The sequence below is a fragment of the Dipodomys merriami genome, unplaced genomic scaffold (assembly GCF_024711535.1).
Source record: "Dipodomys merriami isolate MVZ:Mamm:240054 unplaced genomic scaffold, mDipMer1.0.p SCAF_16, whole genome shotgun sequence".
Lineage (NCBI taxonomy): Eukaryota > Metazoa > Chordata > Mammalia > Rodentia > Heteromyidae > Dipodomys > Dipodomys merriami.
Window position 1 is genome coordinate 19,090,877 of NW_027202937.1, and position 16,804 is coordinate 19,107,680.

At 40.0% G+C, this 16,804-nt stretch overlaps 1 protein-coding gene across 3 annotated transcripts in view; it reads right to left on the bottom strand.

Annotated features, from left to right (window-relative positions):
* The window catches only part of E2f3 (E2F transcription factor 3), a 74,406-nt gene that overhangs the window by 10,103 nt on the left and 47,499 nt on the right, over nucleotides 1–16,804 (bottom strand). For all 3 annotated transcript variants that reach the window (XM_070024474.1, XM_070024476.1, XM_070024475.1), the window contains exon 2: nucleotides 385–496. In XM_070024474.1, coding sequence (XP_069880575.1) covers nucleotides 385–496 — 112 coding nt within the window. The remainder of the gene's footprint in view (nucleotides 1–384; nucleotides 497–16,804) is intronic.

The following is a 16,804-nucleotide window of genomic DNA, read 5'->3' on the forward strand; positions in this document are numbered from 1 at the left end:
GAGGTCGGCAGAGACATTTCTGACTCTGGCATAGTTTGTCTCCGCCCAGCTTGTCTCCAACTCGGAGGTAATGTCCATTCGGGAAGTGAAAATGAAATCTGATTATAGAATGAGACCAAAAACTTATAGCACTGAGTTGAAAACAAAACTGCTTCCAGTTAAAAGTAGTCTTCCTGGAAGTCAGGATTCAGGTATTACAGTGACTATTAGCCCTTTGCTAGGTGCCTGCAGAAATTGTATTTACTCTCTGGAGAGGCACAGAAAGAGATGAAAATGAACAAAACATGCTCAATTATTCACACCATGGCATCCTTCCAGCCACAAGCTTTGCAAGGTAGGAATCTCACATCAAGGAAAACAGGGAACAGATCAAAGAATCCTTACTTTTTGGACTATCTGGACTCCGTAGTGCAGCTCTTCCTTTGCCCTTGGGGGTTTTTAAACCATCTGAGAGGTACTGATGGCCGCTTTCACCCAGCTCCAGCCTTCGCTTTGCCTGGAATAAGAAAGTACAATCACTTGTCATGGTTATATGGACAAGAAGGGATGCTGTTTGTGCTTGGTCCTGACAGAGGCTGCAGGCTCCAGTCAGCTCTCATTCCTTGGCTCTATCTTGCTGCTTGGCTGGTCACTCCCTAGAACCAGGAGTCTAGCTTGGGAGGGTAGGCTGTCACCCCAACTCTTTACCTGCAGCAATCACCTATTAACACTGGACAAAACAGAGATCCTTTACTGTTGGATCAGGGTCACTTTTGTTCATTTATTCTTTGATTTAACTTTGTTCATCTATTCTTTGATTCAATATATATGCTGGACATGAAGGCTAAGAAAATCTCATGGACATAAATTCATGGTAACTGTCCATCTTCTGTTCTGAGCTTAGTTGGAACCGTGTGTGTGTGTGTGTGTGTGTGTGTGTGTGTGTGTTCTGAGCTTAGTTGGAACCGTGTGTGTGTGTGTGTGTGTGTGTGTGTGTGTGTGTGTGGTTATTGGGGCTTGAACCCACAATCTGAGTGCTGTCCCTTAAGTGGTTTTACTCAAGGTGACACAGTACCACTTAAGTTACAGCTCCATTTTGGTCTTTTTAGTGGTCAATTGGAAATAAGTCTCAAGGATTTTCCTGCTGTGGTTGGCTTCAAATCATGATCCTCAAATTTCAGCCCCCTGAATAGCTAAGATTATAGGTGTGAGCCACTGGGTGCCTTTCTTGTGTTCCCCAAACCTTCTGCTTATTTGTATCCTAACACTTAACTGGTATTATTGTAGAAATTACTTATCTGTTTCTCATTCTCTTTAAGGCGGAGACTACCCTCCATTTATCTTTGTGTATGCAGAGCTTAAGTTTCGTAGGTATCTGAGCATTCACTCACTATATATTCACCAAATCATTGAAGAGTAAAACAAGTCACTTCAGGCTGCAAATGGTTCTTCATCAGAACAAATATTGCAAACATGCCATGGTGACTTTAACTAGTATTCCTTTCTCTAGTTTGTCATGAAACTTGGAAAATGAGGAACTCTCAAATAAGTTATTTCAATCCTATTCCATTAAAAAAATACCTTTGTAAAGTATGTACTTCAAACTGTGGTTGAAGAAAAGAAAGAAAGGTAGCTAACAGCCTCTTCTTAGGGCATAGGTAGGGAGCAAGAGAGAAGACAGATGATTAAAGAAGTTACTGCTAAGAGTGAATAGGATGAGAACAGACAGGCATTTAGGCAAAAGTAGTTTCAACGAGACGCAAGGCTCGTCTGGGGCGGGGGTAATTTTTCAAATGATATTTACAATTTCAGATTAACAGTCCACAACGTGGAAGCCCAAGTAATCACCCGTCAGAGGATGATGGATCCCCAAGCTTCCCTACGGAAAGTTTCCGGCTAAACTTAAACTTGTCCAACCAACACCAGCAGCCACTGATCAAAAGCTTCCCCAGACCTGTACATGCCTCATGTAAAATATACATTGAATTTCAAAGACATATACATAAAAGAGTGAAATGTTAATTTTTTATATTGCCTACATATTAACATACTTTGGCTTTATAAAGTATTAAATAATCATAACACACCAAGATGGTTATTTCACCGGTATGTGTGTGTAGTTTACATTCATGGCATATATTATCTTTCTATCAAAGAAAGGACAATATGGCAAATTTTCTTTTGATTTTATTATTGCTTTCCAGCTGTACTGTCAAGTCTTTGTGTGGCCCTGTGTTTCCTAGCCTGACAAATGTTTCCTCTTTTTGTTTGGGAAAGGCAGACCTTCCTTCTCGAAGCCTAAGTGCAATGTACACACAGGTGATCTGGGCTTGGCTAATCAGTGTTCCATCCTGTCCTTTTCAAACAGCGAATGGGTCTGGTGGCACATAACCAAAGCAGGGTGAAGAAGGTACAGCCCTAAGAATTTTCCTGGAACTACTGGCAAGTAGGAACTGTGTCCTTTCCAGTAGGGCTGATAAGCTAGAAGCCTGAAGCTACCTGAGAAGGGAACTTCACCAAGAGAGGGAAAGACAGAGACAGACATGAGAAAATGGAAGGGAAGGAAGGCAGGGGAGAGGCAGGGGGAGGACAGAGGAAAGGAAGGGAGGGGAGAAAGGAATTCAAAGCAAAGCAATGGTTCAACTTTGGCTTGGCTCATGGACCAGTTGGTCTTCCCCAGATTTTTCATGCGTTAGCAAATAAAATCTTTTCACTTTTGGGCTGGGATAAGTGTGTTGTCACAAGCAACAGCTAGGTAGGATGGGCTATGGTGTAATGGTGAGCTGGCAGATTCTTACAGAATGCACTGTGCACGGGTCACATTTTGTGACTGTCAGAGAGACATTACAGATAAGGGAAAAGGTTTATTGGAGGCAAGACCACCTAAAAAAGTCAACAGCTTTGCCATGCAAACTTTTCTCTCTGTAGGAAGCAATACAAGAAGAACAATATAAAGCTGTATTCTCTGCCCAAAGTAAAGTCAATAGAAGGCAAAATGGATGAGACTTTGGGACCCAGATCTCCTGTTTATTTTCCTCAAGTCCTCATGACGAAGATCTAGCTCTTTGCCAGCTATCTGTGAGGGGCAGGTTAGATTTTCTTTGCCATCCCAGGTTATTACTTCAAATTTCTGTGAGGCAAAGGCCTAAAGAAACATAAAGCTGTGGCCAGGGAAATTCCAGTTTCCGTTGCTAAGAGGCTGAGATCTAACTTCAAGGATCACATCCAGTCTCCATTTGTGACTGTGGTTACTAAGCACCCAACTAAATCAACCAAATCTAAATGCCAGATGGACAATCTACTAAATCTTTAACATACTTCTATTGCCAAAGAATCACTAAGACTTGAAAGACAGGCCAGTGGTGTCTCAGCCTTCAGGGACTCCATCCATACCATAAAGAAATGAGTCACAGAAGACTGTCAGCCCTGGAAATCTTGCCAGACGGTGGAAGTGGGGAGGCCATGCAACTCCATGAGCCACATAAACTCCTCAAGGGTCTCTAACTGGTCTAGATGAGCTATAGGAGGGGATCACTTTAGGTCATTTTATCTTTTCCAAATGGATCATTTGGGTTCTTTTGTTCTTTCTCCATTTCTTTGTAGAGGTCAAGCTGGGCTTGAATGGACAACATATTACCTATAGGTCCCAGGTCAGAACATGAGTGGCCAAGATTTCTGATAAATGAATAAGCATTATTTTAATACTTTGCAAATTTCAACTCAATGCTTGATAAACAACAGTAACAACAACAACAACAACAACAACAGATGGAAGAAGGATTTAAATAGTGATAGTCAATCTCTGCCTTCACGGCTTTGCTCTGGGCCGACTTCATATTTTTTTTTTGCTCATTGTGTGAGCACCTTGCTCAACAGAGAATTGTGATATTGTGAAATATCTATTTGGTGTTCATACAGTTTCCTTGTACACAATTCCTAAAATCCTTGGATTTAGGAAAACACTGTGTGTGTGTATGTGAAAGAGAGAGAGAGAGAGAGAGAGAGAGAGAGAGAGAGAGAGAGAGAGAGAGAGAGAGAGACACGTATCCTGGGGCTTAAACTCAGGACCTGGGCACTGTCCCTGAGATTTTTTTTTGCTCAAGGTTAGTGCTCTACCAGTTTGAGCCATAGCGTCACTTCCGGCTTTTTTGTTGTTGTTTTTTGGGTGGTTTATTGCAGATAAGAGTCCTGGGGTGGCTTTGAACCACAATCCTCAGATCTCAGTGTCTTCAGTAACTAGGATTACAGGCATGAGCCACCGAATCCCAGCTAAGAAACATCTTTACATAACAAATGTGCATAATAATTTAAGGAACACAAATGGGTATACATGGAAAGCAACCTTTCTCCTACTCCAGTTTCCTTTCTCAAAGAAAGGAACACTTGAACATTCTTTCAAATGTTCTATATTAATACAAGCACATCTATAGAGAGCTTTAATATTTTATACAAAAGGTAGCCATCAAAATAACGTCGAGATTGATGTCAGTGCATATAGAAAGTTTGTATTTTTTCAGAACTGCATAATACTGCATTAATTAATATGCTCTGGCTTTACTTGTACAGACACCTGATAATGGGTATCCAAACACTTCTTTACTATAATAATTGCCTCATAAATATTCATAATGATGTGTGTGGTCAGGCCTTAGTATACTGAGACAGAGAGGCTGAGAATTACTCAAGGTTTCGTTTAATAAGTGAACCCTGGTCAGTTCAAATTATTTGCCGGTGACCATGATTCCCATGGTCTTACTGTGATGTCCCTTGTCTGCTTCCATAGCAACCCAGGGGCTGCCACTGCATGATTTTACCGTAATAAATACATGTTCCAGGTTTCCTCAGAAGCTTCGATCTTAAATGACTCAGACTTCCTAAGGCACATGGCATCTGCGTAAGTCTCCTTTACTTATTTGGAATGAACCAAGGAAAACATTCTTAAAGTCCCTTGATTAGCCCCAACATTAGTAGCTCGCAGGGGATATACACATACACAAGTATGTGTACATACACAGTCTCATCTATATTTACAACCTGGGAAGATTTTTCAGAAAGTATAAAGTATGCTAAGGAAAAATTTAGGCGGCTCAATTAAAGTTATAGGAAGGTATAGATAATATGATCCTAAAAAAGGGTGGGGGGAGGGGCAGGTGAAGACTATAAATCTATAGTTTTAACTATAAACCTTCATATATATTGATAAAGAAAAGATGGCTGGAGAAAACTACATCCAAAGTTTGTGTTGAGTATCGTTAGAAAGTAAAATTAAATATGGGAATAATGAGTTCATCTTTATTTCTGCAATTTTTTATTGCATTTTAAAATGCCATGTCTACATCGACATTATATTTCTACTATTTAACTAGCAATTCCAGAACCTATCTTGAAAATGTATAGTTTCTAGGGTTTAATCTATTAAAAACAGCAGGCCCTTGAATATTTGTATTTTTCCACTTATGTTCAACATAAATGCCCAATTTCAGATGAAAAGTTGAATGTGATTATAATTTATATAATATAATCTTATGCAATTGCTAACAATGTACATCTACATAGGCAAGTGTTTCTTTTATTTATTTTTTTAAAAAGCAATGTGAATAGTAAAATTATATTTTTGTCAAGCTATTGTATGTTTCAGAAGCCAGTATCTAAGGATCCATACATAGCACATCTAATAGTTTAAAAGCATTAAGACTTTGGATAGAATGCTGATGGCGATTTTACTTTCTTTGTAGCTTTTCATATTTCAAAATCATTTTAACATGAGCGTGGGTTACTTTTGCATAACAAGAAAAGTAAAAAATCATTTCCATTTGGGGTTAAACACAAAAAGTCTGGTGGCTTATTTTTCATCCTGCCTGAACGTCTTATGCATCATTCAACACATACAAGTTCAGAAAAGAGATGGAATACCCAAACAGAAAAGAATATCACAGCTTCACAGTGGGAACAGAAGAAATGTTCTTAACCACCATGTAACCAAGCTCCAGGAAAAATTACATCAAGAGCAAGCATGACCTGCTGTGAATTAACAAACTGAACACTAGAACTCCATTTCCCCCAGATAACAGACCAGAGCTAGGGACAGACTCCATAGATGGTACATTTTGTGCCAAGGCCAAATATGAGATGGTACTTTGAATAAAGAATGAGGGAAAACACAATGGAAATGCGATTAAAAAGAACAAGGACCAGTGAAATAACCTAAAGTAGAAAATGAGACCAGACCACAGCGGAATCTTACTCAGATCCTAGACACTAAGTTGGGGCATGAAGATTTTAAGAACATCTAGTTTCCAACTGTGACTATGTTTTAACTCACTCTGCCTCACCACTTTTTAAGTCTAGCTGGTTCCAGCTTGCTATAAGTAGGCCCTGATTGGCCACATGAATATCAAGGTGATAGATAGTTTGATCCCAACTATCCAAGAGGGGTGCAGGAAAATGAGTGGAAAATACATTCGAATTACTGAAAGGAGCCTAGGACAAAGCCCTGGAGAACGCTGGATGATGTGGGTGGAGATCTGGAGAGCCCTACTAAAGGCAAAGTAAATATGCTTTGCAGAGAAGGCTCTGAAGTTGGAGGTGTTAAATGGCTTGTCCAAGTATGATGCCTTGCAGGTAGGTAGGAAGGGGCTTTGAGGGTGGATGGAGAAGTTCCTTACATGTCATGTTCATGACCACACCCCCACGCTCATCAGAATCTAAGGAGAGCTGAATCCTCTGTGAGCTACAAGGTGGGCAACCAACAGAAACCCAAGTACATCAGATAAGAATGAGGGGTGGGCTGGGCTTGCGTGGGTAAGTAGATGTTCCTCACCAGATCCCCCAATCTCATCTGGGTTCCTAGAACAGACCCAAAGAGTATGGCCATCTGCAGTTCTCTTGACTTTTAAAACTCTCTAGGACATTTGGACTTCACCATAATTCGCATGTGTGGACTAATTTGGGAATCTAACCCTATTGTATCCAGATGGTTCTAAACGAATAGCAATCACAACCTGACAGACGTTGTTTCAAAGCTATTTACTTATGAACTAATAACTGCCTTCCCTTCTGTACACGTTGATTTTGATTCAAGAACAGTTAGATAATTTTAGCCATTTTAGTGATTATTGATTTCCTTCCATGACACCACTCCCACCTCTCCTCTCCTCCCTCCCCAGGGCCCATTAATCGTGTCACTATTTTTGGATAAATAAAAGCTAGTGCTGTTCATCATGACTACATAAATAAGTTTTCTCTAGATACTCAACTGCAATTTCTTTCTTGTAAAGCTTGTTTGTTTTCTTTCCCGCTGTTGGCACCATTCACATGTATCAGACCCTCATAGTTGTTATTTTTAAATCTTTTTTTATTACCTCAGCAGATAATTCTACCAAATTCCTTCTCTTTATCTGCCTGAAGATACCTGGCATCTTGCATCTAGACCCAGGCCTGCCTGTTCTTAGGCTTGTGTGCACGACAGGCACTCTGTAGTCTTCCTTCATTGCAACATGGTTGAAACCCGCAGGGGACAGGATCATTTTGTGATTGTACAGTGCTTGAACTTTCCCTCCTAGATTTAGAAAATCATCCCCTTCCAGTCTTTGTGGCAAATGATCCTATCTCATACTTGCTGGAGAACATTCAGGTCTCTTATTTCCTGGTTCTCTGGAACCTGGGCCAGGAATGCTACTTAGACAAGGCCAAACACTGACCCATCCTGGACTTGAATCTGCACAGTAGCAGCCCAGGGGATAGCACTTGGGAGGCACGCATGGCAATGGTAGCCCAGGACTCCGAACTCAAAGGTGACCAGTGCTGCTAGACTACTTCTGTGGTCTGACATCATGGCCGAGGTTTTGGCTGTTGAGGATTCCCTGTTCCTGCCAGTTCTCCAAGCCTGGTTCTCTCATCTTCCTGATGAACTGTGAGTTATCCAATATCCTTGCAATAAATTCCTTTTCTGTTTCAATGAGTCAAAGTTGGTTCCTGTTGCTTGCGAAAAAAACCTCAGCCCCCTGATACCATGACTGATCACTCGGCTTCCTAGATCACTTCTAAACAGTAGTAGTGAAAATGAAAATTGCAGTCCTTATATATCTGAAGATGTGTATTTTACCCTCCCACTTGATACTTTGGCTCAGACAGAATTCAAGGCTGTCAGTTTTCCTCAGAACTCTAAAGGCTTTTGTTCCACTCATTTTTATATTCAGTGATGATGGAAGGAAAAAAAAAAACGCATAACCAAAAAAAAAAAAAAAAAACCAAACCTACACTGAGTCTCCTTCTTTTGAAGTTGTCTTATTCCTTTGTGTTAGGGATCGAACTCAGGGCTTCATACATTCTAGCCAAGTAAGTGTTCTGCTAATGATCTGCAGTTCCAAACTTGGTTTTTAACCTCTCTGGAAGCTTCTAAGGCTAACACATTCACTATAAATTTCCACAACTTGTATTGAAGGTATGCATCTTTTCCCACTCATTTCTCATATGTCCCAGGAACACATGGACCCTCTTGGCATCCAGCTATGAGAAGTATTTGTATTGTAAATCATTTTCTTACTGCCTCTACCTCATCTGTCTTCCTAGATTGGTAGCTAAAGCTCTTATTATCTGCTATTCATTTCTTGATCTTTGGTTTTACTTCATTTCATATCAACTTTAGCCTCCATTTTTTTTTAACTTTGGTCAATTAGACATTTTGTAAACTTATTCCTTAAGGTCATTTGCTATTCTCTTTGGCCAACCTATTTCTATAGTGTCTTGTCTTTATTTCATGAACAAAGAAAGTGTCTTTATTCTCATGATAATGATTCATTTCTTAAGAAATCTAAATGTTGCCAGGTACCAGTGGCTCATGCCTGTAATCCTACCCACTCAGGAGGCTGAGATCTGAGGACCTCGGTTCAAAGCCAGGTTGGTCAGGAAAGTCGTGAGACTGTTATCTCCAATTAACCACCTGAAAACTGGAAGTGAAGCTGTGGCTCAAGAGTGCTCGCCTTGATCTGAAGAGCTCAACAACAGTGCTCAGGCCCAGAGTTCAAGCCCCACAACCAACAAAATCAAAAAACAAAACAAACAAAATCTAAATGTTTTAGTTCTTGTGAAATCCATTTTCTCCAGTTACCGTTTCCTCAAAACAAACAAACAAACAAACAACCGCCACCCAAAAAAACGAATAACCAAAGAAAAGTGTAGCTCAGTGAAAGAGCCTTGTTATTAGCATACCAAGGGCCTAGCCCATCAAGGATATGTATGTGTATCTATGTATGTATGTATAAAATAAGCCTTTATCTCCCTACACCATAGCTCCTTGTCAAATGTCTAGTCATATTTCATGTCTGCTCTAAAGAGCAACAACGTAATTCAATGACAACTGGGAGCTATGTGAACTCAAGACAAAGCTTGTCAATTTTAAGGTAACAATGGGAATAGATTTATCAGTGCAAATTCAATGTTTAAACAGAGTTAATCCACCTATTGAGATTTCTCAAAGATTGTTTTAGAGAAAAAAACAAATGAACTTAAACTCTAGCCCTTCTCCCAAACCTCCTTTTTATCCTTGATTTTCATTACATTGTTGCTTCTGAGGTCGCTAAGATGTACATTGGAGCTTCCTCTGTTCTACTAGACTGTTCTTCCATCTATTCTTGGCATCCCAGAAATCAGTTGAATTACCTTGACCTATAAGGTTTCACTCAAATTCTCAATATTTGAAAAAAATGTATTATTATCTACTAAATATATTATTTGCTTATTGAGTGTTCCAGCACATAGCAAATGCTGACCCCAAATCATAACTTCCTTGCCTCTATCTCTTGAGTGCTGGGGTTACACACATGTATCAGGTTTATTTTCTTCCCCTCCTCCTTTGTTCCAAGGAAAGATTTTTATACATATATATATAATATATAAATATATATAAAATAGGAATATATGTGAGATTTATATATGAAATATAGATTATCATATATATATATCTATATATATGAAATAATGTGCTTTTCTGGAGCAGAAGTGTTCTATATTTCACACTTATCAGAAAGTTATACTGACTGCCCACTATTTATAAGGCACTGTGCTAGTTACTTTTTAATAGCAATGAACTCACAGAAAGAGGAGAGTGCCTCTGATGCACTAATATTTCTCCTAAGTCTTTATCCCAGGAACTGAATGTTGGTCTTTAAAAGGCCAAAAACAAAACAAAACAAAAAACCCAAAAAACAGAGTATGGCAGTACATGCCCACAACCCTAGTTAAAGGCTAATACAAAACAAAAACAAGGCAAAAGTTACTAAAACCATTTACAGAGTACTTCTTTATCCATTAAAATTAAGAGTGAGTAAATGGATAGAAATTAGGCAGGGTAGCCTACGACTGTAATCCTGTCTACTTGGGAGCTGAAGATCTGGGGATTGAGATTTGAGGCCAGCTTAGTCAAAAAAAACCTTGTAAGACTTCATCTTGACCAATGGGCATGGTGGTGTGTACCTGTCATCAAATCATGTGGAGAGGTTACAAGAGGAGGAATAACTAGGCTGAGATCTGGGGATCGCAGTTCAAAGCCAGTCCAGGTAGGAAAGTCCATGAGACTTATTTCCAATAAGCTACTCAGAAAAAGCTGGAAGTCGCACTGTGGCTTAAGTGGTAGAGAGATAGCTTTTTTGAGCACAAAGAGGCTCAGGACCAGCCCCCCAGGCCCAGGCCCTGAGTTCAAGCCCCAGGACCAGCAAACAACAACAACAAAAATAAAAGGTTCTGGTAGAGTGGCTCAAGTGGCATCTGCCTAGCAAACACACAGCCAAGTTCAAACTCTAGTACTTCAACTAAAAGAAAAAAAAAAGTAAAAAGAAACAGATAAGAAGCTTAAGAAAAGGATCAATAAATTAAATAGACCTAATATAACTTGAATGAAACAAGGATAAATGAGTAGTATCTTCAATAATGAGCAGCACTATAGCGACCCTTTGTATGTGATTCACAGCAGTCTCCGAATCCATGGCCCAGGATCTATCTGAGGATTCACCACACAACTCTGAAGCTTCCTTATTCCATGTGAAGTCTTCATTTTACATGCCTTTTCAGCGATAGCAGGGAAAACTGCAATTTAACTGCTAACTTAAGAGAGGGTTTTAAACATATTCATCAGATTTGTAATGTGTTGTTTCTTCAAAATTATTCCTAACCACAAGTATGTAGATATTCCCCATAAAACAGAATTAGAGAATTCTTCTTTTCAGAGATCTGAGTTTCTGCCTTAAAGGCTGAAGAATTTCACAGGCAGTTAGGAAGCTTAGGCTTAAGTTCTTTCTGTAATAGTGCGCAGGAATACTAGTTGGTTGATCTCTTAATTTCCTAGGAGCCCTAGGGTTTTAAAATTTTGTTTTGTTCTTATCTTGGTGCTGGTACTGGGGCTTGAACTCAGGGCCTAGGCACTGTCCTTTAGCTGTTTTGCTACTACAGTTACAGCTCTGCTTCCAACTTTTTGTGGTGAACTGGAAATAAGAGTAACACAGACTTTCCTGCTTTGAACCAGGATCCTCAGATCTCAGCTTCCTTGGTAGGTAGGATTACAAGTGTGAGTCTTAAGCCCCTGGCCTGGGTCTTAAGAATTTTATCTTGGATCTATAGCACTGGAATGAAACAAAAGTTGGCAAATACTTTCTGCAAAGCACAAGGAGATGAATATTTTAGGCCTTGTGAGACCCAATTCTGTTGCTGTGGCAAAGAAACAAGTACAGATAGTCCATGGAAAAGGGGCTGAACTGTTTTGGGCTCCCCTAAAACTTTATTTACAGGACACATAATAGGCCAGCTTAAGAACTAATGTGATAAACTCCTCCTACCATTTACGTTTTTATTAAAGGACATCTATGCTTTGCATATCAAATTCTAAATATTTTATGAGGCAAGAAAGCCAATCATTTCTCCCATAATGGAATTACAAGTCTCTGTCATGCTTAGCCCTTTTCTTTGAGGACCAGAAATATGTACTAAAAATAAAAGCAATTTTGAGCTACCCAGGTGGATAGTTGGACCTAAGCCATGCACAGAAAATAATGAAGATACTCCTTTTTATGCTTTCAACCATTCAAATCTAAAAAGCTAGTTTATAGGTACAATGAAGAGCTATAAACAGATCTATTTTACAGAGCAGTTATTCAATTGCTTCATCACTAGCAACAATACAACTTCTCCCAGCCAACTTTTTTTTCACTCAGTTATTGTCAACACATCAAGATAACTTCTGAATCTAACTAGCATGGTTTGGAGTGTGGCACACTTCAGTATGTAGTTATTAAAATAGCTTGTAATGCAGAGTGTGCATAATAAATCACTGAAAAAGAGTAGGTCTTTGTCAGCCTGGCTGTAAGGCAGGGTACTTGATCCTGGTGGACACATTTTCATACATTTCCACTAGTACATGAGCACCAGAAATAGGCTCCAAGAAGTAAGGAGATTTATGGACAATTACGAACCAATTGAAGGACTTCCTATTCAAGTAAGAAAATGTACGCTTAGAAATATAAAAGAAGCAGGGCAAAGTGGCCAATCTGCAATCTCAGCACATGGGAGGGTCAAGGCAGGAGGACTGTTGAATGCAATGCCAGCCTAGACTACAGAGTAAAACAAAACAGAAATGCATCCATCTTGTATCATGTGATAGAAAGCCAACATTAATACAAATTGACCTTAATGCTTGAAGTTTCTGCTCACTCAGATTTCCCATTTCACGGAAGTTCCACACCACAGTATAGCAAGAATAGCTCAGGTAGGCCAGAGTAGCTGACTGTGTAGATAGAGGACCTGAACGAAAACTGTTCTGAGGAGACCCTGGGAGATCTGCAGAGAGCCCCTGCTGGCCCCAGCACTTGCACACAGAGTGCAAAGAAGTCCTGATAGAGACAGACAATAGTGTTCAGAGCTCCTGCAGGACTAGGAATAGTGCCTGTTCTTACCAGCCAGACTAAAAATACCTCAATTCACAGGCACAATTAGCCCCCTGATAAATACTGCTCTAGTCCCCTCTAACAAAGTAAGACCTGAAAGATCAAACTGTAACAAATTTAAAACTACCCCTGGGGATAAAACTCAAAAACATTTACAGAAATACAAAAGCGTCCAGTACCCAATGACTACCATGCAGTCTAAGATTACTAGGCGCTCCTAAGGAAGCAGAACTATAGAATCTATATTCAGAAGGGAAAAATATTAATCAACTGAAACCAACCCAGAAACAACACAACGTCAAGTGGACAAGGGCATGGGAAAGACAATGAACAATTTCAGATTTCAAAAAGTTGAGATGTGGATACTTTAAAAATCTTAGAAGTACAACAGATTTAAAAGAGAAGCATAAATAAGCCTATACTAAGACAGGGTGTAATCAAAATCCTCTAAACAAGTGATTAAAAAAAAACAACAAAACACTTTTTAAAGGAGGGGGGAAAAGCCAGGCACCAGCAGCCAATGCCTATAATTCTAGCTACTTAGGAGGCTGACATCTGAGGATGGAGGTTCGAAGTCTGCCTTGGGCAAGAAAGTCCATGAGACTAATTACCAAAAGCTAAAAGCAGAGCTGTGGCTCAAGTGGTAGAGCACCAGCCTACACAGAAATAAAATTACAGAGAAATAACGTATAGGGAAAAAAGTGACTTTCTCAGAGGATCAAAGAGCTAGATAGAACAAGGCTGCGGATTGATCTGAGTGGTAGAGCATTTGTCCAGCATGTATAAGAAGACCACAGGTGGTACCCAGTGGGGAAAAAGAAATATAAAGGAAGGACATGATGCCTGATAGAAACATGTGTTTCTGTCAGGACCTCCACAAAGGAACTGGAGACATTAGCAATGGTAACTTCATGGGGAATATGTAGCTTTTCTCTATCGTGTACTTAAAACTCCTTAAAAAAAAGATTAAGTCAGCATCTTATACACACATGTGTATATAAATCTACATATATAGCAATCGTATTGTGTAGTTTATAAACCTATGTTTAGCATAATGCCATGTCAGTAACAGTGCAGTAACAATAGGGGAGAAATTGAGTTAGGTACCAAGAAACATGCAGAGAGGCACATGCAAGGATGTTGATTATAGCATAGCATTTATCAGGAAGAAGTTAAAAGCCATCTAAATGGCTGCTGTTCATTAGACAAGGAATGGTTACAGAAAAGCCATTCCATCTTACACACACTGTGTTAGAGAATGTGATGTAAAAGCAGTGGGCCATGGCTAACATTTTTTAACCTTTCTCACTGCACCTAGGGAGCAAAATAAGCAAATTAGCACTGAACAACACACCACCTGCCTTCCCTGCAAACACAACAGCAATCACCCTGTGTATATGTGTGTGCATGTGTTACACACAACATGCGTAAAGGAAGTCGATCAGCCAGGAAGTGTTGGAGAACCAAGCACATTCTACTTACTTCTGATGGAATGTAATAAGAATATATCTTTGTAAGTCATTAAGAAAAAAAAAACATGCCAAATAGAATATAAACAGGAAACACATGTTAAAATTAAAAAGCCTCAGACCCAGAGAGGTTACATTGCAGAAACTGTTAGTGATGGTAAGTAAGAGGGACAAAGGAAAACTGCCAGGATCTGAGATAGCTGGGCTTCGGAAGCCTCCATGAAGACTAAAAATAAAAATGAAAAGTAACAAGTGGACGAGAGGAAGGAAGGACAGAAAGGCCAGGAGTTCCAGGTTTTAGGATTACTGGACACTTTTATGATATCAGATCTCTACCTCTCTAATGGTCTTAACTTTTCAGAAAGGAAATTAAAACCCACCAGATGCTCAGTAGATACTTTCATATTGATTCTTTTGGTTAAGGGAAAATGGAGCTGCTAATAAGTCGTTAAGTTGTCATAATGAATATTTCTTGGTATTAAAAAAAATCAATGTATCCAGGCATTCAACTTACAACTGTAAAATAAGCTTACAATTGCAATCCTAGAAATTTGGGAGGCCAAGATGGGGAAGATCTCGATTCCAGGACAGCCTGGGCACAAAAGTTCTCATCTCCTCAGAAAAAGCTGGGTGTGTCGGTTCTCATCCACAATCCCAACCAAGGAGGAAACACAAATAGGAAGACGATGATCCAGAGCCAGCTTGGGCAAAAAATGAGCAGAAAGGTGAGCAGAAAGGGCTGGAAGAGTGGCTCAAGCAACAAAGTACCTGCCCAGCAAGCATAAAGCCCTGAGTATGGCTAAAACTGAAAGAAAGGGGGAAAAAATGTGCATGCTGCACAACACAAGGGAACTTCAAAACAAGTTCCTTCACTTTAACAGCAGAAAATAGTTCCTGGTTTCCACAGTTGACCTGACTCTTCTGGGATCATAAATCTTCTCTGATAGTAATCCCTGCAATTTCATTCCACTGAAGCTCTTCTGGATACATCCGCAAGCTAACAATTGTTGGGAAAAAACTGCACAGGCTCCATTCCTTATGATCCCCAATAAAATAAATGTGGGATCTAACAGCGTTTGGCAGGAGAATCCTATAGCGCTCAGAGGGGTGGAGGACCATGGAAGACCTTTGGTTTCCCCAAGAATTCACAGGGAAACATCTTGCAAAGTGAGTTACAGTTAAGACAGTAGAAACTGGCTCTAAAATGAGAACCCAACTTTCTTCTCAGCAACATCAAACAAGGAACAGACAAGGACTTAGGGATAAGTAGCACCTAGAGAGCCCCAACAGCCAGCAGTTTCTCCAGGTAGAGGAAATGCTGAGGTGGTCTGGGGAGGGGAGAGAAGGAGTTGCCCTCACAGCATCCTCAGCTGCAGAGATCTGGGCTTTAATACCCAAGACTGAAAGACTCCTCCCTCTGGGGAACACAAGTGACAGCATCTACCTTCTCTAGACATCCTAAGAGAAAGGGGCCAATTCTCCTTGAAATTTCTTCCACTCCAATCTTGTCATCGCCCCAAGCTGCCTGAGTGGGACTTTTAAGATGCTGTTACACTAACCTGGGCAAACATTTGGACAGATTACAGTTCAGGAGTCTCTCCACAACCCTCGTCCCTCCTCCCCCACTCCCCAAAAAAGGTTCAAGACAAGGATTTTTTTTTTAGCTTTTCCTTACTTCATAATGAACCACTACCATTGACATTAGGAAGAAAAATCAAACTGAAAAGCCCCTGGCAGTGACTCTTAATAAACACATATGAAATCATGTTCCTTTTATAAATGCACAGAAAAGGACCTTAAAAACATAGTTGGAGAAAAAGTTAAGAAAGAGAAAGAAAGAAAGAAAGAATGAAAGAGAGAAAGAGAGAGAGAGAAGGAAGGAAGGAAGGAAGGAAGGAAGGAAGGAAGGAAGGAAGGAAGGAAGGAAGGAAGGAAAGGAAAGGAAAAAAAAAAGAAAAGAAAAAGAAAGAAAGAAAGAAAAATGTGAGCCAGGAGCCAGTGGGTCATACCTATAATCCTAGCTACTCAGGAGGCTTAAAACCTGAGGATCAGGGTTCACAGCCGGACCTGAGAGAGAAGTCCATGAGACTCTAATCTCCAGTAAACTACTTAGAAAAAGACAAAGTGGCGCTGTGACTCAAGTGGTAGAGTGCTAGCCTTGAGCTGAAGAGCTGAGGGACAGTGCCCAGGCCCAGAGTTCAGGCCCCACGACTGGACCCCCCAACCCCCCCAAAAAAAAGCTCAGGGACAGTGCCCAGTCCAAACCCAGGACCGACCCCCCCCTCCAAAACAAAAAATAAAATGTCTTGATAGTGGAGATCCTATAGCTCTGCAAAATATACAACTTCGATAATACTGAAGCAAACAGGGAAATAAAAAAAATGTTCTTTAAATGGATATTGAAGAAAAAGAATATCAGCATGC